General features: G+C 51.4%; 2 protein-coding genes across 2 annotated transcripts in view; one reads left to right on the top strand and one right to left on the bottom strand.

The window, feature by feature from the left end:
- The window catches only part of LOC136499635 (uncharacterized), a 13,020-nt gene extending 3,235 nt beyond the window's left edge, over positions 1 to 9,785 (top strand). Inside the window, exons 2-3 of the mRNA XM_066495220.1 lie at positions 8,047 to 8,409; positions 8,490 to 9,785. Of these exons, the coding sequence (XP_066351317.1) occupies positions 8,047 to 8,409; positions 8,490 to 8,984 (858 nt within the window). The 3' untranslated portion in view covers positions 8,985 to 9,785. The remainder of the gene's footprint in view (positions 1 to 8,046; positions 8,410 to 8,489) is intronic.
- Positions 9,786 to 23,474: 13,689 nt separating this feature from the next.
- On the bottom strand, positions 23,475 to 24,910 carry LOC136499634 (uncharacterized). Its single transcript, XM_066495219.1, has 4 exons — positions 24,872 to 24,910; positions 24,771 to 24,773; positions 24,304 to 24,676; positions 23,475 to 24,046 (listed from the first exon to the last, which is right to left on the bottom strand). The coding sequence occupies exons 1-4, from the start codon at positions 24,908 to 24,910 to the stop codon at positions 23,475 to 23,477; spliced, it is 987 nt and encodes a 328-aa protein (XP_066351316.1).
- Positions 24,911 to 26,020: the final 1,110 nt, after the last annotated feature.

Below are 26,020 nucleotides of genomic sequence, written 5' to 3'. Positions count from 1 at the left end.
GTGAAGGCTGCAAAGGCATACATCCTCAAAGAAAAGTTTGCAAGCTTCAAGATGAAGGAGGATGAGAGTGTGACGGACATGTTCCACCGAATGGAGGTGATTGTAAATGATCTCAAAGCACTTGGTGAGAACATAGAGGACAAGGACTTCTCAAACAATTTCTTGAGATGCTTGCCCGAGAGATTTAAAATGTTGGCCACCTTGTTAGTGAGGAGTGGTTTGAACACAATGACACCAAATCAAATCTTGGGAGATATCATGACCGATGATGCTTATAGAGATGATGATGAGAAGGAAGAAAAGAGGGAGAAGAAAGATGAAAAGAAGGATGACAAGAAGAAGAGCGTGGCATTCAAGGCCACATCATCCAAGGGCAAAGCAAAGCAAGAAACATCAAGTGAGGATGATGATTCATGGGATGATAGTGATGATGAGAAGATGGCTCTCTTTGTCAAGAGGTTTGGCAAGTTCATGGTAAAGAAAGGCTACCGTGCAAGAAGAAAGAAGTATTCATCCAAGAACAAAGATGAGTCAAGATGATGCTTCAAGTGTGGAAGCAAAGATCATCTTGTTGCTCAATGCCCATATAATAGCGATAATGATGATGACAAGAAGAACAAGAAGAAGGACAAGAAAGAAAAGAAGGAGAAGAAGGACAAAACATTCTTCAAGAAGAAGAAGGGTGGATCATATGTGGTCACTTGGGATAGTGATGCTTCCTCAAGTGATGATGATGATGATAGTGATGATCACAAGACCACCAAGAAGAAGGTTCTTGCAAGTATAGCAATCAATGAGAAGCCTTCTCTCTTCGACTCTCCATCATGCTTCATGGCTAAGGCCACTAAGGTACAAACTTGTGATGATGAAGGTGATAGTGAGCATGATAGTGATAGTGATAATGATGATGATGAACCTACAAAAGATGAATTAATTGACATGCTAGAAGATGCTAGAGAACACTTTAATATCTCAAGAAAGGAATGCAAAAGCTTGCGTAAGGAACTAAAAGCCCTTAAGCAAGCATTTGATGAGCTTAGTGCATCTCATGAGAGGCAAGAGGATGCCTATGAAAAGCTTGGCAAGGCTCACAAAAAGCTTGAAAAAGCTCATTCCACTTTGCTTAATGAACAAGATAAAAAGAAGCATGTTGAAACTTGTGATGTAGGTTTAACTTGTGATTTAATTGATACATCACTATCTATGCCTATCATTGTTCCTCCAACTAACCCTTCTTGTAGCATTTCCACTTCTACCTCATCTAGTAGTGATGGTCACACTTGTGATACCTCACTAGTGGTTGAGAATGAGAACCTCAAGAAGGAGGTAACTAAGCTCACTTACACCTTGGCTAAGGCTTATGGTGGTGAGGACCGCTTGCTTATGGCCTTGGGTAGCCAAAGAGCTTCTCTCTACAAAGAGGGATTGGGCTATACCCCCAAGAAAGGCAAGGCGGCCTTTGGTCCTCACAAGACAAGTTTTGTGAAGAACAATGGTCGGTTTTGTACTAGTTGTAAGCAAGTTGGTCATAGAGAGCATGAATGCACCAACAAAAGCAAAAATGCTAATGTATCCTCCATTAAGCTTAATTCTTCCTATATGCTTGTTAAGGGTACAAATGGTGTGAAGGCTAAGTTCATTGGCAAACCATGGATGGGCTCAAAGAAGAAAGCCATTTGAGTGCCAAAGAGCTTGGTTACTAACCTTCAAGGACCCAAGCAAGTTTGGGTACCTAAAAAGAATTGATTTTCTTTTGTAGGTCAATTACAAAGCCGGAGGAAGGCATTGGGTTCTTGATAGTGGGTGCACTCAACACATGACCGGTGATGCAAGAATGTTCAACTCAATCAACACCAATGGCAATGATGGCTCTGATAGTATCACTTTTGGTGACAATAGCAAAGGCAAGGTCAAAGGGCTTGGTAAGATTGCAATATCCAATGACTTGAGCATATCCAATGTGTTGCTAGTAGAGAGCTTGAACTTCAATTTGCTATCCGTGGCTCAATTGTGTGATCTTGGATTCAAATGCATATTTGGGGTAGATGATGTAGAAATCATAAGTGTAGATGGATCTAACTTGATCTTCAAAGGCTTTAGATATGAGAATCTATACTTGGTTGATTTCAATGCTAGTGAAGCTAGATTGTCTACATGCTTGTTCACTAAGTCTAGCATGGGTTGGTTATGGCATAGAAGGCTTGGTCATGTTGAAATGAAATAATTAAATAGATTGATTAAGCATGACTTAGTTAAAGGCTTGAAAGATGTTGTGTTTGAAAAGGATAAGCTTTGTAGTTCTTGTCAAGCCGGCAAACAAGTTGGAAACACCCATCCTAAGAAAAGCATGATGAGCACTAGTAAAGCATTTGAGTTATTGCACATGGATTTGTTTGGGCCAACACAATACACTAGCATTGGTGGTAACAAATATGGATTTGTGATAGTGGATGATTACACTAGATACACATGGGTATTCTTTCTAGTGGACAAAAGTGATGTATTTGCAACATTCAAATCATTTGTCAAAGGCATTCACAATGAATTTGAAACAACCATCAAGAGAGTTAGAAGTGACAATGGTAGTGAGTTTAAGAACACTAGAATTGATGAGTTGTGTGATGAATATGGAATTAGACATCAATTCTCGGCCAAGTACACACCTCAATCAAATGGCCTTGTTGAGAGAAAGAATAGAACACTCATTGATATGGCAAGGTCTATGCTTAGTGAGTACAATGTGAGTCAATCTTTTTGGGCCGAAGCTATCAACACGGCTTGCTATTGTAGCAACCGCCTCTATTATCACCGATTGAAAGAAAAGACACCATATGAGCTCTTGAATGGTAGAAAGCCCAACATTGCATATTTTCGGGTCTTTGGTTGCAAATGCTATATCTTGAAGAAAGGCACAAGATTGGGCAAGTTTGACAAGAAATGTGATGAAGGATTCCTACTTGGCTATTCCACTACAAGCAAAGCATATAGAGTTTGGAATTTGGATAGTGGGTACTCTTGAGGAAGTTCATGATGTTGAATTTGATGAAACCAAGGGTTCACAAGAAGAGAATGAGAACTTGGAAGATGTTAGAGGCATTCAACTTTCAAATGCCATGAAGAACATGGATATTGGTAAATTGAGGCCTAGGCAAGTGAATGATGATGAAGATGATCAAGTGCAAGTGCTCTCCAACTCTAATGTGCAAGATGATACAAATCAAGCTAGTGCAAGTGACTCTCATGATATTGATCAAGATCAAATGGCTAGTACATCATCTCAATCCAATGATCGAGCAAGTGCAAGCAATCAAGTTCTAATCCTTCAACCAACAAGTATTGTAAGAGATAATCCTTTGGATACAATCATTGGAGATATTTCAAGAGGTGTACAAACAAGATCAAGATTGGCATCATTTTGTGAACACTTCTCTTTTGTGTCATCCATTGAACCAAAGAAGATAGATGAAGCATTGAAGGATGTTGATTGGGTAAATGCTATGCATGAAGAGCTAAACAACTTCATAAGAAATCAAGTATGGGAAATGGTGGAAAGACCAAAGGGACACAATGTGATTGGTACCAAATGGGTCTTTAGAAACAAGCAAGATCAAGATGGGATAGTAGTTAGGAACAAAGCAAGATTGGTAGCATAAGGCTATACACAAGTTGAAGGTCTTGACTTTGGAGAAACTTATGCCCCGGTTGCTAGATTGGAAGCAATTAGAATCTTGCTAGCCTATGCTTGTGCTCACAACATAAAGCTCTATCAAATGGATGTCAAGAGTGCATTTCTCAATGGTTATATCAATGAAGAAGTATATGTTGAGCAACCTCTCGGTTTTGAAGATGATAAGAAGCTCAACCATGTGTACAAGTTGAAGAAAGCATTGTATGGCTTGAAGCAAGCACCTAGAGCATGGTATGAGAGATTGAGGGATTTTCTACTCTCTAAAGGGTTCACCATGGGCAAGGTTGACACCACTCTTTTCATCAAAAAGATTGGAAAAGATCTATTTGTATTGCAAATCTATGTTGATGACATCATATTTGGATCAACAAATCAAGAATTTTGTGATGAGTTTGGAAAGATGATGGCTAATGAGTTTGAAATGTCCATGATTGGAGAGTTGAGTTACTTCCTTGGTCTTCAAATCAAGCAATTGAAGAATGGTACATTTGTGAGTCAAGGCAAGTACATCAAGGACATGATCAAGAAGTTTGGAATGATTGATAGCAAAGTCATTAGCACACCAATGGGAACCAATGGCAACTTGGATAGTGATGCAAGTGGAAACATGGTGGATCAAAAGTTGTATCGGTCTATGATTGGAAGCCTACTCTATGTGACCGCATCAAGGCCGGATGTCATGTTTAGTGTATGCATGTGTGTAAGATTTCAAGCCTCACGAAGAGAAAGTCATTTGAAGGCTACAAAGAGGATATTGAGGTACTTGAAGCATACACTAAATGTTGGTTTGTGGTATCCCAAAGGAGCAAAGTTTGAGCTAGTTGGTTACTCCGACTCGGATTATGCGGGATGCAAGGTTGAAAGGAAGAGCACATCGGGCACATGTCAATTGTTGGGAAGATCACTTGTTTCATGGTCATCAAAGAAGCAAAATAGTGTTGCATTATCAACCGCCGAAGCCGAATACATATCCGCCGATAGTTGTTGTGCACAAATACTTTTGATGAAGGCCACTTTGAGTGATTTTGGAATCAAGTTCAATAAAGTGCCATTGCTATGTGACAATGAGAGTGCAATCAAGCTAACCAACAATCCGGTGCAACATGCAAGAACAAAGCACATTGATGTCCGCCATCATTTCATAAGAGATCACCAACAAAAAGGGGACATTTACATTGAAAGTGTAGGCACCGAAGATCAACTTGCCGATATATTCACCAAGCCATTAGATGAGAAAAGGTTTTGCAAGCTAAGAAATGAGTTGAACATATTGGATTTCTCAAATATGTGTTGATGCACCCCCACTCATATGACATGCCTCTCCTTCGAGCAATCTAAGGTAAAAGTTGATTGGCATGACATACATCCTTGCTAAGGACATGTTTAGTGCATCTAGTCATATTTTCAATCTTAGTAGGATCTTGCATATGGTTCTATCTTATTAGGCTCATTCATGAAAATCAAATGAATTTTGATATCAATATGGTATCACTATTGCTTCTATGCTTGACTTGATCTAGTGATGGCATATGACATGTTTATGGGCTTGTAAACCTAGTGTTTAATCTAGAAAATGAACTATAAGTGTTTAACTCAACATGGTACAAGATAACCCTTATTTGGAGGTGTGAAGAAGCTTGTCCTTGGATCAAACCGAGTTAAATATCTTTGGAAAATAATCTAGAATTGAACCAAATTTGAGAAAATGACCCTCACCCCATTGATTGACATTGATAATCTCGACCCTACAAGTAATTCTATTTAGAACCTTTATGGTCATTAATGACAAAGGGGGAGAGAAACAAAGATAAAGGGGATAAGGGGGAGAGAAACAAAGGAAAGGGATCAACTAAAATTTTGAGCACACAAGTAGGGGGAGCAAGCTCATGAACTTGTATGATGCATTTGAACGTGCATTTCATATGTTTGCTTGTATGGCATAAGTTCCATATTTATAATATCCATACTTGTGTGATGTATGCTAGTTGTAGATTTGAATGATGAAATGCAAACTAGCATGTATAGAATATCTAGTGATTTCACTTCCAAATGTTTCTAAGTGGTATTAAGCTAACCATGGTGCTAAGGATGGTATATTGGTGCACTCCGATTGGTATCACGCTTCAAAGGTCCATCTCTTATACCTTAGCATCATTTGGTAGACATTGACTCCTACATTACCTATCTAAGCATATATGCAAGCTTCAATCCAAACTCTTAGCACATATGTAGGGGGAGCAATTGCTACCACTTAGGGTTCATGAAACTTGTCCATATCCTTTTACACATAGTAAATATGCTTGGGCAAGCAACATGGATTCAATTGAATTTCAATTCATATCTTTGTATAAGGGTTGTCATCAATTACCAAAAAGGGGGAGATTGAAAGCTCTAGTTTGGTTTTGGTGAATTGATGAAACCCTAAGTGCTAACCTAGTTTATCAAGTGATCATGACATAGGTAGCACACTTCAAGTAGAAGAAGCTAATGAAGATCATAACATGACAATGGTGATAGCATGGAGATGATCAAGGGCTTAAACTTGAAGAGAAGAAAGAGAAAAACAAAAAGCTCAAGGCAAAAGTATAACTTGTAGGAGCTATTTTGTTTTGGTGATCAAGACACTTAGAGAGTGTGACCACATTTAGGTTTGATAGCCGTACTATTAAGAGGGGTAAAACTCGTATCGGAATGCGGTTATCAAAGTGCCACTAGATGCTCTAACATATTGCATATGCATTTAGGATCTAGTGGAGTGCTAACACCCTTGATAATATTTGTGAAAATATGCTAACACATGTGCACAAGGTGGTTGTAGGGTTGAGATGGGTTTGGGTCCCTCTCTCTCGGATTCGGCGCTTTTGGAAAAATGAAATGTCTATTTTCTATTGCGCCGGATGCAAAATTCTTGGTGGTTGGCACATTTGAGCAAGGGTGAAGAAGTTAGAGTTGAAATGGAGTTGGTCGAAATGATGCTGGCGTCGGTCTACTGACCGGACGCTGGGTCACTCAGCGACCGGACGCTGAAAGGCTGCGTCCGGTCGAGCTGTCAGACGGCACAGTAGGCTAGGGTTGAGCACCGGACGCTGGCTGCGTCCGGTCAAGGTGGACCGGACGCGTCCGGTCGAAAAAACATGTCTCGGGGAGCTTACTGGAAACGACCGGACACTGGGGCTTCAGCGTCCGGTCAGTTTTGACCGGAGCGTCCGGTCAGCTTCATAGCCGTTGGAATCTGACGAACAGCGTTTGAAGGTGATGACACATGGCGTCCATCGGGCGACCGGACGCTGAGGGTCAGTGTCCGGTCAGTTTGACCGGAGCGTCCGGTCAGAGCGCGTTTTGCCCAGTGAAGGGGTATAACGGCTCTATTTGATGGGGGCTCTATTTATAGCCCCATGGCCGGCTCAAGGGTAGTCTCTTGCACATTTTCATTGACATAGCAACCTTGTGAGCCTAGCCAAAGGACTCCCACTCATCTACATCATTGATTCATCATCATAGTGAGATTGGGAGTGATCCAAGTGCATTGCTTGAGTGATTTCATCTAGAGGCACTTAGTGATCGTGTTTCGCTGCGGATTTCGCTTGTTACTCTTGGTGGTTGCCGCCGCCTAGACGGCTTGGAGCAGCGAGGATCGTTGAGCGGAGGAGGTGATTGTCTCCGGCTCCGATCGTGGTGATTGTGAGGGGTTCTTGACCTTGTCCCCGGTGGAGAGCCAAAAGGTACTTTAGTGAATTGCTCGTGGCTTGTGTGATCCTCATCTTGTGTTGGTTGTGCGGCACCCTATTGAGGGTTTGGCGTGTGAAGCCAATTAGCGCGTGAACCTCCAAGTGAGTGAATCGCCACAACGAGGACTAGCTTGCCGGCAAGCAAGTGAACCTCGGTAAAAAATCATTGTCTTCATCATTGATTCCGAGGTGATTGGTCTTCATTGTTATTCATCTTTGTGATTGATTGGTTCTTCATCTACACGGCGGTATAACTATCCTAACCACTCTCTTTACTTTACCGCAAACTAGTTGACAAGCTCTTTAGTGTAGCTAGTTGTGAGAGCTTGCTTGCTTGGTTGGTGTGGCTCTTTAGTTAGTCTTTGAGAGCACACTAACATAGGATAGTGTCTTTGCTATTGTGTGAATAGACACTATCTAAACTAGAATTGTGGTAGGTGGCTTGCATTTTAAGTAGGCTAGTGCAACACTCGCTTCGCCTCATAATTGTCTAACCATTTGGTTAAGTGTTGTTGTAGAAATTTTTATTAGGCTATTCACCCCCCCTCTAGCCATTAGGACCTTTTAAGGCCGTCTGTGCAAGAGGCGGAGATGTCAGCGGCGGAGGCCTCGGCCGTGCCCTTGGCTTAGGGCCCGCCGTTGTTGCGGGAGAGTGCCCGGGAGACGGAGGTCTATCCGATCTCCTCCGACGATACCTCCCGGGCACGGGAGGTGGTTGGCGCCGAGGAGACCGACGCGGTGGAGCAGCCGGCGCCGCTCTTAGACGAGGGAAGCTCGGCCCTTGTGCGGGTACGACCCGAGCCCCACGGGTGGGATCACCCGCGGGTACTATGGCGGAGCCGGGACGACCCTGAGGGGGAGCCTTTGTTCGCCCTCGAGGACACGGTCGAGGGCGGGCGCTGGAGTACCTTCGAGCAGTACCGCGAGCTGGCGGAACGGTCGCTACGGACGGCGCTGTCCGTGGTGGCCGACGAACTGCCCGGAGTCGCTCAGGTTCGTGTTTTCCTTTCTCGCGCGACGTTGTTCTTTCCTTGGTTTTGTCGCAATCGACGACCTCTGCTCTGCCTCCTCAGGAGCTCGAGACTCGGTCCCTCGGGAAGTCGGTCTTCCTCCGGCGGGAGAGGGGAATCTGGGACCAGCTTCAGAGGCAGAGGGGCCTTCTTGCCGATGCTAACGAGCTTCTGTTGGCCCGAAGTGCGGAGGTGGAGGACCTCCGCCTTCGCTGTGCCGACGCGAAGGTCGAGGCGGCCACGGCCCAGACGCAGCTCGCCCCCTTGGCGGCGCGGATCAAGGAGCTGGAGGAGGAGCTTACCCGCGCTGTCAGCGACCGGGATGCCTTCAGGTCCCGGGCTGAAGAAGCGACGACCTCGAGCAAGGCCCTCGCCGGGCAGCTGGGGGCAGAGGAGAGTGCGCACCGGCTGACCAAAGGCGCTCTGAACGAGGCCCTTGCTGCGGCTGAGGTCTCGCAAATCGAGGCTGTGGTTTTGAGGGGGACGGTCGAGGGTGAGTTCGAGTCCCCTTGTTTTGTTTTCTTCCCCTTATGTTCGCTTCCTAACTTCCTCGTATGACACAGAGCTGGGGAGTGAAGCCTCCAGGGTGGCCGAGGCCTCTCGAGTCGAGGCCCAGCGGTTGAAGGCGAAAGCCGAGGCCTGCCAGACCGAGGCCCGGCGCTGGGAGCTGAAGGCCAAGGGTGAGCTCCGTGAGCTCCCGTCCCTAACTTAGGTTGTTTTTTCTCTGGCTCGACCTTATTTCATTTTCCGTGGTGCAGAGTCAGAGGCGGAGGTCGTTCGGGCCGCCGAGGCTTCCAGCGCGGTGCAGACGGTGCTCGAGACCGAGATCGGGGAGCACGAGGCGCTAAAGCGTGCTGCCCTTTCCGCCTGCGAGGCCCTGGAAGTCGAGGGGGTTCAGTCGGGCAGCTCCCTGGGGAGCCGCTTGATTGCGCTAAGCAGCCAGATGCGCGAGCGGCTCCGAGGGGCGCTGCACACGGGTGTCAAGCGGGCGATGGCCGTCATCTCCTCTCACTACCTTGGCGTCGACCTCCCGGCCATCAGTGATGGCTACGTTCTACCTGATGATGACGAGGAGACCCACGCGGCGGTCGCGAAGCTGCTGGAGGCGGCGGAAGGCCCTGGCACGGCGCTGGCGACGCTCTTTGAAGATGAAGTGGTTCCTCCCCTACCCTCTGCCGGTGCTGGGGGCCCTGAGCCTTAATCTGGGCCCCGGGGGCTATGTAAAGATAGAATAGGGGTTATTTTTGTATCACAACGTTTGTGGCCGTCGAGGCTTTTATTTCTGACGTATCTGTGTTTCTTAGTTGTTTTTCTCATGTTTCCGAGCCTTTACCCTCTGTTGCTCCTGATCCGATTTCGTTTGCGGAACACCCCTTTGGGGCCTAAGCCGTCCTTTGAGCGAGAGGTAGTGAGGGAGTGCCGTGGCCCGGGGGCGTAGGCCGTCTCGCGACTCAGCCGGCCTCACAAATGATTCGTCAGAGCCTGCTAGGGACTTGGCGTAGGAATTTTTTCGAAAAGCAACTAAAAGAAATGGTGCGTGGGACCTAGGGGAAGTCCCCCATCTAGCCCTCGAGGGAGGCTTGGTTCTGCCAAGGCAGAGCCGAGTCTCCCATATTGTGTTTATTGTACTGCCGAGACCTACTGTGGGCTCGGGGGGTTTCTCGAAAAGTAAAGACCAACTAAAGAGCGCTTTTTAATTGCATTTCGAGAAACGATATATACAATGCTTGGAAATTTAGGGATAAAAGCGACGTAGCTGTTCTATGTTCCAAGCGTTGGTGAAGATTTCGCCCTTTTCGTTGGCCAGCTTGTAGGTCCCGGGCTTCAGGACTTGGGCAATGATGTACGGTCCTTCCCATGGCGGGGTCAGCTTGTGGCGACCCTTGTTGCTCTGTGCTAGCCTCAGCACCAGATCGCCTACCTTCAGGTCTCGGCCTCGGACGCGTCGGGCCTGATAGCGCCGCAGGCTCCGCTGATACTTGGCCGAGTGTAGTAGCGCGACGTCTCGGGCTTCCTCCAGCTGATCGAGGGCGTCCTCTCGGGTTGTGCGGTTGTTTTGTTCGTTATAGGCTTGCAGCCTCGGGGAACCATATTCTAGGTCGGTGGGGAGGATGGCCTCGGCCCCATAGACTAGGAAGAAAGGCGTGAACCCCGTGGCTCGGCTTGGAGTGTTCCTCAGGCTCCAGATGACCGATGGGAGCTCGGCGAGCCATTTCTTGCCATACTTTTTCAACCGGTTGTGGATTCTTGGCTTGAGGCCTTGTAGGATCATGCCGTTGGCACGCTCTACTTGGCCGTTGGTCCTTGGGTGTCCTACGGCCGACCAGGCCACACGGATGTGGTGGTCGTCGCAAAACGTCAGGAACTTTTTGCCGGTGAACTGCGTCCCGTTGTCGGTGATGATGGTGTTGGGGACCCCGAACCGGTGGATAATGTCAGTGAAGAACAACACTGCCTGCTCGGATTTGATTCGATTGATCGGACGGGCCTCGATCCATTTGGAGAACTTGTCGATTGATACCAGTAGATGGGTGTAGCCCCCGGGGGCCTTTTGCAGAGGCCCGACCATGTCGAGCCCCCACACGGCGAACGGCCATGTGATGCGGATGGTTTGCAAGGCCAGGGCCGGGAGATGTGTCTGCCGAGCGTAGTACTGGCATCCTTCGCAGGAGCGTATTAGCTTGGTAGCGTCGGCGACCGCCGTCGGCCAGTAGAACCCTTGGCGGAAAGCGTTCCCTACGAGCGTCCGAGGCGTCGCATGGTGCCCGCAGGCGCCTGCGTGTAAGTCCCAAAGCAGGGCTTGGCCCGCCTCGGAACTGATGCATCGTTGAAGGACGCCTGAGGGACTTCGCCTGTATAATTCGCCATTGTAGAGGGCGTAGGTCTTGGCTTGGCGCGCAAGCCGTCGTGCTTCAGTTCGGTCGTCGGGAAGCTCCCCCCGGTCAAGCCAATCGAGGAACGGGACTCGCCAATCCGCGTCCTGATCATTCTGCGGAGGCTCGGCGTTGACTTCCATGACCTCGGGCTTGGTCGAGGGGGTCTCGGTAGCAGAGGGGGTGTTTGGCTTTGCCATGGGTTCCCCAGGTGGGCCCTCCTCTGTTGTCGAGGTGCAGCCGATGGACGGTTTGTGGAGGTCTCTAGCGAAGACGTTCGGGGGGACCGGGGCCCGTGCTGAGGCCATCTTTGCCAGCTCGTCGGCGGCCTCGTTGTACTTTCGCGCGACGTGATTTAGTTCGAGACCGTCGAACTTGTCTTCTAGGCGTCGCACCATCTTGCAGTAAGCCTCCATTTTAGGGTCGAGGCAGTTTGACTCCTTCATCACTTGGTCTATGACGAGCCGCGAGTCGCCTCGGACGTCGAGGCGCCGTGCCCCAAGCTCGATGGCGACTTGTAAGCCATTGATGAGGGCCTCGTATTCGGCCACGTTGTTGGAGGCGGCGAAGTGGAGCCGCACCATGTAGCGCATGTGTACTCCGAGGGGCGAAATGAAGAGCAGACCCGCGCCTGCCCCGGTCTTCATCAGGGATCCGTCGAAGTACAGGGTCCAGCACTCCGTCTGAATCGGAGCAGGTGGCAATTGAGTATCTGTCCATTCAGCCACGAAATCGGCCAAGACCTGAGACTTGATCGCTTTTCGAGGCGCAAAGGTCAAGGTTTCCCCCATAAGCTCGACAGCCCACTTGGCTATCCTGCCCGAGGCCTCCCGGTTATGAACTATCTCGCCCAGGGGGAAGGATGATATCACAGTCACTGGGTGCGACTCGAAGTAGTGGCGCAGTTTGCGCCGGGCCAGGACCACGGCGTAGACTAGCTTCTGAATGTGGGGGTAGCGCGCTTTGGTCTCGGAGAGCACCTCGCTGATGAAATAGACCGGTCGCTGGGTAGGCAGAGTATGCCCTTCTTCCTGCCTCTCCACTACTACGGCGGCGCTGACCACTTGGGTTGTTGCGGCGACGTAGAGTAAGAGGGCCTCGTCCAAGGTCGGGGGTATCAGAACGGGAGGATTGGTGAGCAGCCTCTTGAGTCTGTCGAGGGCTTCCTCGGCCTCGGGGGTCCAGAAAAAACGCTCGGACTTTCTCAAGAGTCGGTACAGAGGCAAACCTTTTTCGCCGAGGCGCGAGATGAAGCGGCTCAGGGCCGCAAGGCATCCCATGACCCTCTGCACTCCCTTGAGGTCTCTGATTGGTCCCATGCTGGTTATAGTCGAGACCTTCTCTGGGTTGGCCTTAATGCCGCGTTCCGAGACTATGAATCCCAAGAGCATGCCTCGGGGGACCCCGAACACACACTTCTCGGGGTTGAGCTTGATGCCCTTCTCTCTAAGGCATTTGAAGGTCACCCTCAAGTCATTCACGAGATTTTCAGCCTTTCTGGTTTTGACCACGATGTCGTCTACGTAGGCCTCGACGGTTTGCCCGATGTTGTCGCCAAAGACCTGGGTCATGCACCGCTGGTACGTGGCACCTGCGTTTCTGAGGCCGAAGGGCATCGTGACGTAGCAGTACATGCCAAACGGTGTGATGAAAGAAGTCGCGAGCTGGTCGGACTCTTTCATCTTGATCTGATGGTAGCCAGAGTACGCATCGAGGAAAGACAGGGTCTCGCACCCTGCGGTGGAATCAACGATTTGATCAATTCGAGGTAATGGGAAGGGGACCTTTGGACAGGCTTTATTCAGACCGGTGTAGTCTACACACATCCTCCATTTCCCGTTTTTCTTCTTGACTAAAACGGGGTTAGCCAACCACTCTGGGTGGGATACTTCCTTGATGAACCCGGCCGCCAAGAGTTTCTGTACCTCCTCTCCGATGGCCCTGCGCTTTTCTTCGTCGAAGCGGCGCAGGCGTTGCCTCGCCGGTCTAGATCCAGCCCGGATGTCCAGGGCGTGCTTGGCGACTTCCCTTGGTATGCCCGGCATGTCCGAGGGACTCCATGCGAATATGTCGGCGTTCGCACGGAGAAAGTCGACGAGCACGGCTTCCTATTTGGTGTCGAGGGTGGCACTGATCCTCAGTGCTCGGTCGTTGGGGCATGCGGGGTCGACTGGGATGAGTTTGATGGTTTCAGCGGGCTCGAACGCCCCCGCGCGACGCTTGGAGTCAGGCACCTCGCCACTGAGTTGGTCGAGGTGGGCGATGAGGGTCTCGGCCTCCGCAAGAGCCTCGGCGTACTCGATGCACTCGACGTCGCAGTCGTATGCATGTTCGTACGTGGACTCGATTGTGATGACACCATTAGGGCCTGGCATCTTGAGCTTGAGGTAGGTATAGTTGGACACTGCCATGAACTTGGCGTAGCACGGTCGCCCCAGAATGGCGTGGTAGGCTCCCCCAAACCCGACTACCTCGAAGGTGAGGACTTCCTTGCGGTAGTTGGAAGGGGTGCCGAAGCAGACAGGAAGGTCGATGCGCCCGAGGGGTCGCGTGCGCTTCCCTGGCACGATGTCGTGGAAGGGTGCGACGTCGCCTCGTAGCCTCGACCGGTCGATCTCCAAGAGCTCCAGGGTGTTGGCGTAGAGGATGTTGAGGCCGCTGCCTCCGTCCATCAACACCTTAGAGAGTCGGGTGTTGCCGAATCGGGTCGACGACCAGTGGGTACTGCCCGGGATTCGGAATACGGTCGGGGTGGTCTCCTCGATCGAAGGTGATCGCCTCTCGAGACCAGTCGAGGTACTAGGGGGTGGCCACCTTGACCGAGAAGACTTCTTGGCGTTCCCTCTTGCGCTGCCGCGCCGTAAGACATGCCGAGGGCCCACCGAAGATCATGAAAGCGTTGCGTACCTCGGGGAACCCATCGTCCTTGTCTTCGTCCCGACCGCCGGCGCCTTTCTGCTTGGCGTCGTCGTCGGGGAGCCCGAGCCTGGCGTAGTAGCGCCGCAGCATGGTGCAATCCTCGAGAGCGTGCCTGACCGGGCCTTGGTGGTAAGGGCAGGGTTTCTTAAGCATGTCGTCGAAGGGCCTAGGGCCTTTGGGGCCTCGGGGATTCTTGCGCTCTATGGTCGCGACCAGGTCAGCCTCCAGGACCTTCTGCCTCCCCAGGCGCCTCTTTTTCTTTTTCTTAGGGAGGTGGGAGGCTGAGGCCTCGGGGGCCTCTTCCCTCCGCTTACCCTTGGTATCGGCGTCGGGGAAGATGGCTCCGACAGCCTCTTCTCCCGAGGCGAAGCTGGTGGCGATGTCGAGGAGCGCGGCAGCAGAGCGCGGGACATTGCGACCTAACTCTCGGACCAAGTCCCGACAAGTGGTGCCGGAGAGGAAAGCCTGGACGATCTCCGAGTCGCCGACGCTGGGTAGCTCGGTGCATTGTTTGGAGAAGCGCCGGATGAAGTCTCGGAGGGACTCGTCCATCTTCTGGCGACAGCTCTTAAGATCCCAGGAATTCCCAGGGCGCACGTACGTGCCCTGGAAGTTCCCGACGAAGATCCTAACCAAATCGCGCCAGTCGTGGATTTGCGAGGGAGGGAGATGCTCGAGCCAGGCTCGTGCCGAGTCCGACAAGAGCAAAGGGAGATTGCGGATGATGAGCAGGTCATCGTCCGCGCCACCTAGCTGGCAGGCCAGGCGGTAATCGGCGAGCCAGAGCTCCGGGTTGGTCTCGCCGCTGTACTTCGCGAGATTGGCCGGCTGTCGGAACCGGGCGGGGAAAGGAGCAGCGCGGATGGCCCTGCTGAAGACCCGAGGGCCTGGCGGCTCAGGGGAAGGACTGCGGTCCTCACCGCTGTCGTAGCGACCACCTCGGTATGGGTGGTAGCCCCGAGCGGGCCCCTCGTTGTCGTGGCGTCGTCGCCTGCTGACCACCTCATGGTCTCCCCGCACCTCGCGTCGACTGCCGAGGCGGTCCAGAAGCACGGGGACCCTGTGGGCTATCGGCGCTCGGTCTGGGTCGGGACGAGCCGGGGCTTCCCTGTCCTGCCGAGGCGGTGCCGTGAAAAGGTTCGAGGCGCCCCCGCGCCGTCGGGAGGCGGAACTCTCGGCCTGCTGAACCGCAGCGGTCTCTAGGAGATCGCGGAGCTCGCCGCGGACCCGCCGCCCCTCCGTGGTAGAAGGCTCGGGCATTGCGCGAACCAGCATTGCCGCAGCCGCAACGTTCTGGCTGGCGTGATTGAAGACTGGGGGTTGCTCGCTCCCTTCGTCGTCATGGATGCGGTGATACACATCGCGAGCTCTTCGTCGGGCTCCCTCACCTTCGCCGCGGCCTCGCTGTTCCTGTTCGAGAGAGTCTCGAAGCTGCTGCAGAAGGAGTTGGTCTTGCTCGACCTTGGCCTGGAGCTCACGGAGTTGCTCTAGGTCTGGGCGCTGAGGTCGTGCAAGAGCGACGTTCTCATTTCGTGCGGTCGGCAGGGCATTGCGTGGGGGCGTGACGGCGCCCGCCCCTGGACGAAGTGGGGAGCGGCTACCTGCCCCCTCATCCTCTTCGCCTGCCCTCGGCATCCCGAGCCCGACGTGAAAACACTCGCGAGTGGGGTCGTAAGTGCCTTCGTCGTCGGAGTCGGAGTAACCGAAGCAGTAGTCGCTTGCGGCCAAGAACTGGCGCAAAGTCCCAGGGTCGTGGAGCCCGGAGAAATCCACTCCGGGCCATGCCTCGTCCTCATCCGAGGAGTCAGCGTGGGTGCTTAGGTCGAGACCGAAGCGCTGACAGCGTTCTGAGGGACCCTCACGAGCAGCAGCGTATACGTAGGTGTAAGAAGCGGTGGCATTTTTCAACCCAAAGGGGTATGGGGATGATGTCGTTGCCAGATTCTGCTCCGCCGGGGTCGGTTCTTTAGGGAGTGGTGGAGCGGAGCTTGACGACTGGGCATCACCGCGAGCCACCGGCGATTTTCCTTTGTCCAAGCTCAGGCCAGACAGGTCCCCAGCCAGGGACCCCGTACCAACAGCTGGTCGTAGGATATCGGCGGGGAGTGGCGTGCCGCCCCGGGTTCGTGTAGCGTCGGGGTGGTCTTGCTCGTGTCGTGCCTGGCGAGCGCGGCGAGAGCGGTCGCCCGGGCGCCGCCTGCGCCTGGGCTGCCGGTGCGTAACTTCATCGTCGGGCGGTGGGGCTCGAGGAGCGAGGAGTACCATGTCGTACTCATGCCCTAGAGACATGAACTCTAGGCTCCCGAACCAAACTACGGTGCCGAGACGCAATGGTCGCACGGGGTCTGCCATCTGGAACCTGCTGGGATGACGAAACTGACACGCAGATCGCCCCTACCTGGCGTGCCAACTGTCGGTGTTTCGGACCGGGGGGTACTCAACCGACTAGTGAATTTGTTCTGCGTGCTCCCGATTCCGGATGGTGATGCAAAGAGACACAAGGTTTATACTGGTTCAGGCAATCGGCGCCCTACGTCCAGTCTAAGGGAAAGAACTTGTATTCCTTGCTCGTGGTAGGGGGTTACAAGCTAAGGGAGAGAGGGAACTTGTCTCAGGTCTCGGCAGGGTGTCGTGGGGCCGCCTGAGACGTTGCTCTCAAGCGGCTGGAAGGTGTGCGTGTGTGTGTGTTCTCCCGCCTCCCCCCTAAGTGGCCCAAGTCTTCTCCTTTTATAGTTGAAGGGGGGACAAGGGCAGTACATGTATTACTATGCGGCGTCGTGCCGCCAGGGACGGCATGTCCAAGCTCTGTGGCCTGTTCCTGTGGCGGCGTGGTCGTCGGAGTGGCCCATCCTTGGAGTACTGGGACGGCGTGGTCGTCCCATCAGACCTTGTGCATCGTGGGAGCCCCAGGAATGACTCGGAGTGGACGTGGCGGCGACCATAAGCCGCTGGGGACGGACTATGCACGAGGCCGAAACTTGGTCGGGGCCGAGGCTGGTACTGCGTGGGGGGTCTCGGCAGGCGCGGACCCCAATATTGCCGAGGCCCTGATGTACAGTGCCGAGGCCTTGGTGTACAGCGCCGAGGCCTTGAGCGGGCGGCTGATCGTGGACATAGTGGTAGGACACACTGGCCAGTAACCCCCGCCATATCCTGTCCCAGGCGCTGACGGCGGCTGATCGTGGTCACAGTGTTTGGACACAGTGGCCGGTAACCCCCGCCATATCCTGTCCCAGGCGCTGATGGCGGCTGATCGTGGTCACAGTGTTTGGACACAGTGGCCGGTAATCCCCGCCGTGCCCTGTCCTGGCCGGTATGGTGCTGATGCGACTTCGGGTCGCGTCGGTCTTTCTGTGACGTTGAGCCGCTGTCCGGCTGAGATCACGGGAGTGGTTGAAAGCATTAATGGGACGTGACCGGCTGTCGGGAGGGTCGGCCGAGGCGGGGGGCGACGGACCGCAGGCGAGCCAGCCTCGAGCGACACGGAGAATGGGGCCTCGCGCGAGACGGGGATCAGGCTCCTTGCCGAGACTTCGCGCGAGAGGCCTCGCGCGATACGGAGAACGCGCCTCCTACCGAGGCCTTCCGTGGAGAGCCTCGGGCGAGGCGGAGACGGCGTTCCCTGCCGAGGCCTTCCCTGGGGAGCCTCGCCAGGATGTCGAGACCTCCTTCTCGGGGCTCGAGGCGAGAAGGAGGAGGAGGACCCAGTGGGCCTGGTCGCGACGGGGAGGGGCCCACGACTTACCTTTTTGCTTTTATCATCGTTATTTTTTAGATGGGACTGGGGCAACCCATTTGATGTTTTGCTTGGGGTACCCCATTCTAAGGTACCCGACAGGCTGAATTCGCGTCGTACAGCGCTGACGAGAGCATTCAGCGCCACTACTCCGCGCCGTACAGCCCGCAGCAGAACGGCGTCGTCGAGCGGCGCAACCAGACGGTTGTGGGGATGGCTCGGGCCCTCCTCAAGCAGAGGGGGATGCCGGCTGTCTTCTGGGGAGAGGCGGTGGTGACGGCCGTCTACATCCTCAACCGCTCGCCTACCAAGGCGCTCGACGGCAGGACGCCGTACGAGGCTTGGCATGGGCGCAAGCCGGCGGTCTCCCACTTGCGGGTCTTCGGCTGCCTCGCGTTTGCCAAGGAGCTTGGCCACATCAGCAAGCTCGACGACAGGAGCACTCCGGGAGTGTTCATCGGCTACGCGGAGGGCTCGAAGGCCTACCGCATCCTCGACCCGAAGACACAGCGTGTGCGCACGGCGCGTGACGTTGTGTTCGACGAAGGGCGAGGATGGGCGTGGGACAAGGCGGTGGACGACGGCTCGGCTCCGACGTACGACGACTTCTCTGTCGAGTACGTCCACTTCGAGGGAGCTGGGGGAGTAGGTGGCTCTTCTTCGGCGAGCGCGTCTACCCCGGCGCCTGCTACTCCGACAGCACCACGCTCTCCAGCCAGGACCTCGGCTGCGATGAGTTCTTCGCCGGCTCCATCACAGCCAGCAACGCCACGCACTCCAGCACCGATAGGCACCACTCCGGGCACGTCTACTCCACCACCAGCTCGTGTCGAGCACGGCCCGGTTGAGCTCGCTACTCCGCTCTCACGACGAGGAGCGTGTCGACGCGTACCACGACGGCGAGCCGTTGCGGTACCGTACGATGGAGAACCTTCTCGGCGACCAGCCGGTGCCGGGACCGGTGCCTCACGACCTGGAGGCGCAGTTGCACCTTGCATGTGACGACGGCGAGCCTCGGTCGTTTGCAGACTCCGAGAGACACGCGGCATGGCGCGCCGCGATGCAGTTGGAGATGGATGCGGTTGAGAAGAACCGCACCTGGGAGTTTGCTGACCTTCCTCGTGGTCATCGCGCGATCACCCTTAAGTGGGTGTATAAGCTGAAGAGGGATGAAGCCGGTGCCATCGTCAAGCACAAGGCTCGCTTGGTGGCACGAGGTTTCGTGCAGCAGGAGGGGGTCGACTTCGACGACGCCTTTGCTCCCGTGGCACGGATGGAGTCCGTGCGACTCCTTGCGCTAGCTGCCCAGGAGGGCTGGCGTGTCCATCACATGGACGTCAAGTCGGTGTTCCTTAACGGCGACTTGAAGGAGGAGGTCTACGTGCACCAGCCGCCGGGATTTGCGATCCCCGGCAAGGAGGGCAAGGTGCTCCGCCTGCGCAAGGCCCTCTATGGCTTGCGGCAGGCACCAAGGGCGTGGAATGCCAAGCTGGATTCCACGCTAAAGGGGATGGGCTTCGAGCAAAGCCCGCACGAGGCGGCCATCTACCGACGGGGCAATGGAGGAAATGCCCTGCTGGTGGGTGTCTACGTCGATGACTTGGTGATCACCGGCACCAAGGATGTGGAGGTGGCGGCATTCAAGGAAGAGATGAAGGCCACTTTCCAGATGAGTGACCTGGGGCCTCTCTCCTACCTGGCAATCGAGGTGCACCAGAATGACTCTGGGATCACGCTTCGACAGACCGCCTACGCCAAGCGCGTCGTTGAGCTAGCTGGGCTCACCGACTGCAACCCAGCTCTCACTCCGATGGAGGAGAGGCTGAAGCTGAGCCGCGACAGCACGACGGAGGAGGTGGACGCTACGCAGTACCGGTGTCTTGTGGGGAGCCTTCGCTACCTCGCCCACACACAACCAGACTTGGCATTCTCCGTCGGCTACGTTAGTCGGTTCATGCAGCGACCGACGACGGAGCACCAGCAGGCTGTGAAGAGGATCATCCGCTACGTTGCGGGGACTCTCGACCACGGCCTCTACTACCCGAGGTGCCCTGGGGCGGCACACTTCGTCGGGTACAGCGACAGCGACCACGCCGGCGACATCGACACCAGCAAGAGCACGAGCGGGATCCTCTTCTTCCTCGGCAAGTGCCTCGTTAGCTGGCAGCCGGTCAAGCAGCAGGTGGTGGCCCTGTCCAGCTGCGAGGCCGAGTACATAGCGGCCTCCACCGCTTCGACTCAGGCGCTCTGGCTCGCTCGACTGCTTGGTGATCTCCTCGGCAGAGACACTAGAGCAGTAGAGCTCAGGGTAGACAGCAAGTCCGCTCTGGCCCTGGCAAAGAACCCCGTGTTCCACGAACGCAGCAAGCACATCCAGGTGAGGTACCACTTCATCCGAGGCTGTTTGGAGGAAGGGAGCATCAAGGCGAGCTACATCAACACCAAGGACCAGCTTGCGGACCTGCTCACCAAGCCCCTTGGGAGGATCAAGTTCCTTGAGCTCTGCTCCAGGACCGGGATGGTTCAACTCTCCCACAAGACGACGCACAAGACTTAGGGGGAGAATGATGGATAAGTCTCATGTGTGGCTGGTCTTTGTGGGGTTGTGATGCTCACATGGTCCTTGTGGCTGTTTTTCTGTTTTTAGGACAGCATCTTAGACTAGAGGACAGCATCTTAGCTAGGACAACATATTAGCATCTTAGCCTAGCATCTTGGTATATGCTTGGCTGGCTAGCAGCCTATAAATATGTAACCCCAACCCCTCAGGTTGGTATGCATTTGTGTGAGCTTGTGTGAGAAATAGACAAGAAAATTGTCCCAACTCAGTGTCATCCTCTCTCGATGAGAGTAAGAATTCTCCTACTACCAAGAGTGAGAATTCAGCGACTAACACTTTCATCCTTTTCAAAGCCTCTCTGACCTCAGATTCTTGGATTCTCCGCACAAAACGCCTATTGGTGTCATCAAAAGAGTCATCCAACTGAAAGTTTGTGTCCGTATTCTCACCATTGAACAATTTGTCAAAATACTCTTGCCATCGATGTCGGATCTCATCCTCCTTCACCAAGAGATGCTCCCTTTCATCCTTAATGCACTTAACTTGATTGAAGTCCCTTGTCTTTCTCTCACGAACCCTAGCCATCCTATAAATGTCCGTCTCTACTTCCTTCGTACTCAAATGTTGGTAAAGATCCTCGTATGCTCTACCCTTTACCACACTTACACCTCGCTTTGCAGTCTTCTTTGCTACATTGTACTTCTCTATGTTGTCCACACTCCTGTCATGGTACAGGCGTCTATAGCATTCTTTCTTCTCCTTAATAGCCCTTTGGACTTTCTCGTTCCACCACCAAGTATCTTTAGCCTCGTTCCACCACACAACATATATATAGCTGAATAAATTATATAAATAGAGACAGAGTAGCTGAATACAGTATATAAAAAGAGAGGACCAGTAAACATACCTTAGTGGCTTACTGGCTTAGGCTCAATACTCAATATACAGCTTGTTCCTAGTTCCTACAGCAAGGATTGACAGCTTAGACAGCAAGCAGTTCATTAAAAAAAATAGAAAATAGCAAGTAGACACTTATCTGAATGATTTCAGCCACCTCCCATCCATTATTAGACCATATCAGCACCTCGGAATTACAAATTTTAAAGCACAAACAAGTGGACAGGACATTAGTACAAGTGCACAACACATTGCATAAATAAAGCTCTTGTTTAGAGAGCACATAGTTCTCACAAAAGAAGAAAAACACAGTCACACAGCAGTAGTTCATAAGTTTAAGACATACATGAATGCATCATAAAAGATAAACCATGACATCATAAAGAGGCCTCACTATCATATCCTCTTTCTTCTTCAATAGGGTTCCACATAATCATCCTCATCTTCACCAAACTCTTCTTCAGAATCAAATTCTTCTCCTTCATAAAGCTATCTCACTCTTGCACTTCTACGCAGCTCAAGTTGTTGTTCTGCTCCCATTGCATCTCCAATAACAGACCAAGGTATCCCTGTACCTTCCATCTCATCTTCCTCATCTCTATAGACAACTAATGCACAATCATCTCCATCCTCATGCAGAAAACCTTGAGCTTCAGTCATATCACTAGACAAGAGAACATCACCGATTTTCTTTGACTTGATCTTTTATTTCCTATTAATTAGCTTGTTGTTGAATTGAATAAAGACCAATTTGTTGAGTCGGGTGGTAGTAAGCCTATTTTTCTTCTTGGTGTGTACCTACAAAATAAATATGAGAGCATACCTATTTCGGTATTTCCATTCCTGTAACTTTAAGTTAAAAAAAAACTAGACCTGCGGGGGTATGACCACCCTCGGGCATTGCATTAAGAAGAAGACCTTCTCAAGCAGGTCCAAAAAAAACCCCGAACCCCTGCCCCACCCATACACAGCGGCACTGTAGCCCTGTGAGAACGGGGCCGTTCCTTAAATCTATGCTTTGGCATGGGACAGACAAGGGGATTTTTTTAACCCCAGCCTGAAATTCGCTCCCACGGGGAGTCGAACCCAGGATCTGAGGAGGGCCGCTGAGACGCTCTAACTAGTTGGACTAGAGGCCTTTTGGCTGTAACTTTAAGTTTAGTGTTGAAATCTGGACATTAGATAGGGACTAACCATTTCAAATGTACTCCAATTTCTTTCACAACCAGAAGAGCTTGATGTCAGAGATAGGATCCTTGTTGCCATCTTCTGTAAAGCTGGTGTTTCAGTTCCATACAGCCGCCACCAAAATGCTAAAATAAATGAGCAGGAACTCTGTAATATTAGTTACAATAGATGCAAATAGCAAACTGTGTAACAAACTAACAGCCATGTAATATGACTATATGAGTTACCTCTACCTGGGTTGTAATCAAATTTTTCACAAGTCTTTGCAAGCTTCATGTTAAATGGTCCTTCTCTATTCTGAAACTTCTTTAGTTCAGTGTTGACAGCCTGATCTTGCTTGTCCTCATTATGATGATAAAAAGTCTCTACACAACTGATAAATCCTTCTGTTATTGTGGCACCTTCAAAGATTGATGGGTTACCATAGTTGTAGTATGGATTCAGCAGGTAGGCAGTCAAATGCAATGGAGAATCAAGTCTTCCTTTCATCTTCTTCTCAATAATAGCAATAACATCCTTGTAGCGGGACTCAGCATTGCCATAGGCTTCCTTGATCTCTCTCTTTGCCTTTAGTAGTTGTCCATATAGGAAACCCATTGACGGCTTCACATCGCCATCAACCAAATGTAGAACTTTGACCAATGGCTCAAAAACACTCAAACATAGCTTCACATCCTTCCAAAAGGTTGGACTCAATATTGTTGTTGTTGCATCTTTTCCCTTTTTTGACTTCACATCCTTCAATGTGTCCCATCTACTATGAACCACCATCTTTCTTAGTTGGCCCTTCTCTAGTATGCTGTTCAAAGTGAGAAAAGCTGAAGCAAACCTAGTCACTCCTGGTCTTATTATTTCTTTCCCCTATGTGAAGTGTCTCAAGCACTTGTGTGCCCATAGACAAATATGGTGAATGCCTTTGCTTGGTCAATCACCTTCTTGAACCGTGGCATGTTGCCAATTCCTTGGAGCATCAAATTGATTGTGTGAGTTGCACAAGAGATCCAAAAGATGTTTGGTCTCTTCTCAAGCAATAGCTTCTTTGCTCCCATGTTGTTAGAAGCATTGTCTGTCACTACTTGCACCACATCATCCGGACCAATGTTTTCAATTGCTTTGTCCACTAGTTCAAAGATGACTTCACTTGTGTGTGACACATTTGACATTTCTTTTGAGCTAATAAAACTGGATCCATCAGCACAATTAGTGCATAGGTTCATTATGCTTCTCCTCTTCCTATCTGACCAAGCATCAGTCATAACAGAGCACCCATTCTTCACCTTCTCAGCATCACGTTCTTGCAGCAAACTCTTGGTTCTTGCATATTCTTCATCTAGCAAACTCTCTCGCAGATCACGCTGAGATGGAGATTCAAGTCCAGCACCAAACTGTCCAATTGCTTCACACATTTGCTTGAACTCATCATTGTCACAAGCATTGAATGGTATGGCTACAAATGATACAAAAAAGTGTAATTAGTGTTTAGTTCAGGCATGTATTCAAATCTGAAATGTAAAACAGAAATGCATAATAGTAAATTACCATGTGTTTAGACCCATCTTGCAATATATTTATGCACCTCATGTGTTCTTTGTTTCCAAAGTTCCTTGTTGAGCTTCTGTTGCTTCAAAGATTCAGTTTGTGTTGCTTTAGGATCAATAGCACGTGTCCACTTATCAATGGGTCCTAATTTGTGAGGCTCTGAACTTCCAACACAAGTCACTTCATCATCCTCTGTTCCAACCCGAGAAACATTCACTTCTTCTCTAAGCTCTAGTTCACGAACAGCCTGCTCCTTCCTCTTCCTTTTTGCCTCTTCTAGTGATTTGAGGCACTTGTCTTTAGCCTCCTGTGTGCTCTTCTTGCATTTCTTCGCATTTTTGCCAACATTGCCCACATGTTCCTTCAACCGATGGACCCCTCCTTGGCTCCGATGACCACAAAACTTGCACTCCACCTTGTCCTTGTTGTTTGCATCCACTAGAAACCCATACTCCCATCCCACATCATCTGAATTCCTTTTCAGGACATTCACTTCCTCCGGAGATGTAAACACCAGTTGCAGGACCACATTCTTGCTCTAACATTCTACATGAAGAGCAGCATAGGCATATTAAACTATGATTCTACAAAGATGCAAAGGCATATAACAACAATTCAAGAAATTAAACTACAATCTACAAACATGCAGACAGTAGGTACACAGCAGACATCAAGCATTCAGGCATATTAGATAGTAGATATCACAGATGCAGACATACACAACAGACATCACAGATGCAGATAGTAGATACAGAGCAAGAACATCAGGCATTCAGGAATATTATATATTACTAGCATCAACCAGATCTCCAAAGGTAGTAGGTACACAGCACATAGGCAGTCAGGCACACAGCAGTACAGCACAGGCGTACAGAGCAGGAAGATGGAAAGGAGCAGCTGAGCAGAGGAGAGAGGAGCAGGGGGCGGGCAGACCTCACCTTGGGGCTTGTGGAAGGCGGCGAGGACCTCTGGACTCAGCGACTCCCTCCCCTGCTGGGCTCGAGGAGGAGCTCTGGACTCGCCTCCACCCTTCCCTGCGACGAGCCTGAGCCGGACTCGCCGGCGCTACGGGTGGCGGGAGAGATGAACAAGGCCGGCGGCGGAAAAGCAGTGAGGATCTCCTATTCTCCTCTCTCTCCCTCTGTATCTGTCTCTCTCTAATCCTCTTTAGACACCGGCGCGGGGGCCTCTTTTCCTTCCCGACAGCCGCTTTCTTTCCGACGCAGCCGCCCGCTCGAGCGCGCGCTCCCGCCCAGGCGCCGCCGCTTCCACCTTTGCGCCGCCTAGGCGCCGCGGAACACCGCCCAGACGCGGCCACCACCCAGATGTCCGCCTACCCCCCTAGGCCCCGCGGTTGGCCTCCGCCCAGCGCCTAGGCGCCCGCGGAATACCGCCTTGTTGAACATTGTCTCTAGGAACTAAGTGTGTTTGGCACTGTGCACATCTATGTTGTCTCAACATAGCAGGTCCCAAGCCCTGGTAAAGGAGGAGGGTTGTGATAGGCGTGGCAAGCCAACGTTAAATCTAGCCATCCTAATGGAGATGAAACCCGAAAGAAAACAACTATTCACGTGCCTGAACCTTGATTGTTTCTGTTGGGTTTCAACTCTAGCCTACCCCAACTTGTTTGGGACTTAAAGGCTTTGTTGTTGTTGTTGTTGTTGGCACTGTGCACACCTTGGAGCACTGGGTTTTTTTTCTTGGTCGAACCATATGCATTTTAGCCCTGCATTCAATTAGCATTTATTTTCAGTTTTGTATAACTTCCTTGTACTGAAACAGCAGCTGCTCTTATGTTTTCGATCTGTGGAACTATGTTGTACTTGCAGATTAACTACTTAGATGGCTATTCTTTTAAATATCAACTATCATATGTGTATGA

The sequence above is a fragment of the Miscanthus floridulus genome, chromosome 13 (genome assembly GCF_019320115.1).
Source record: "Miscanthus floridulus cultivar M001 chromosome 13, ASM1932011v1, whole genome shotgun sequence".
Taxonomy (NCBI): domain Eukaryota; kingdom Viridiplantae; phylum Streptophyta; class Magnoliopsida; order Poales; family Poaceae; genus Miscanthus; species Miscanthus floridulus.
Note: the sequence above shows the minus strand (reverse complement) of the source record. Positions and strands in the feature narration are given on the sequence as shown.

Excerpts from the sequence above, each read along its gene's own strand:
- LOC136499634 (XM_066495219.1), bottom strand. The coding sequence starts at position 24,910 with ATGCCTGATGTTCTTGCTCTGTATCTACTATCTGCATCT. Across the intron at positions 24,047-24,303 it reads TGAAGTGACTTGTGTTGGAA|CCATACCATTCAATGCTTGT; the intron begins GTTCAGAGCCTC and ends TATCATTTGTAG.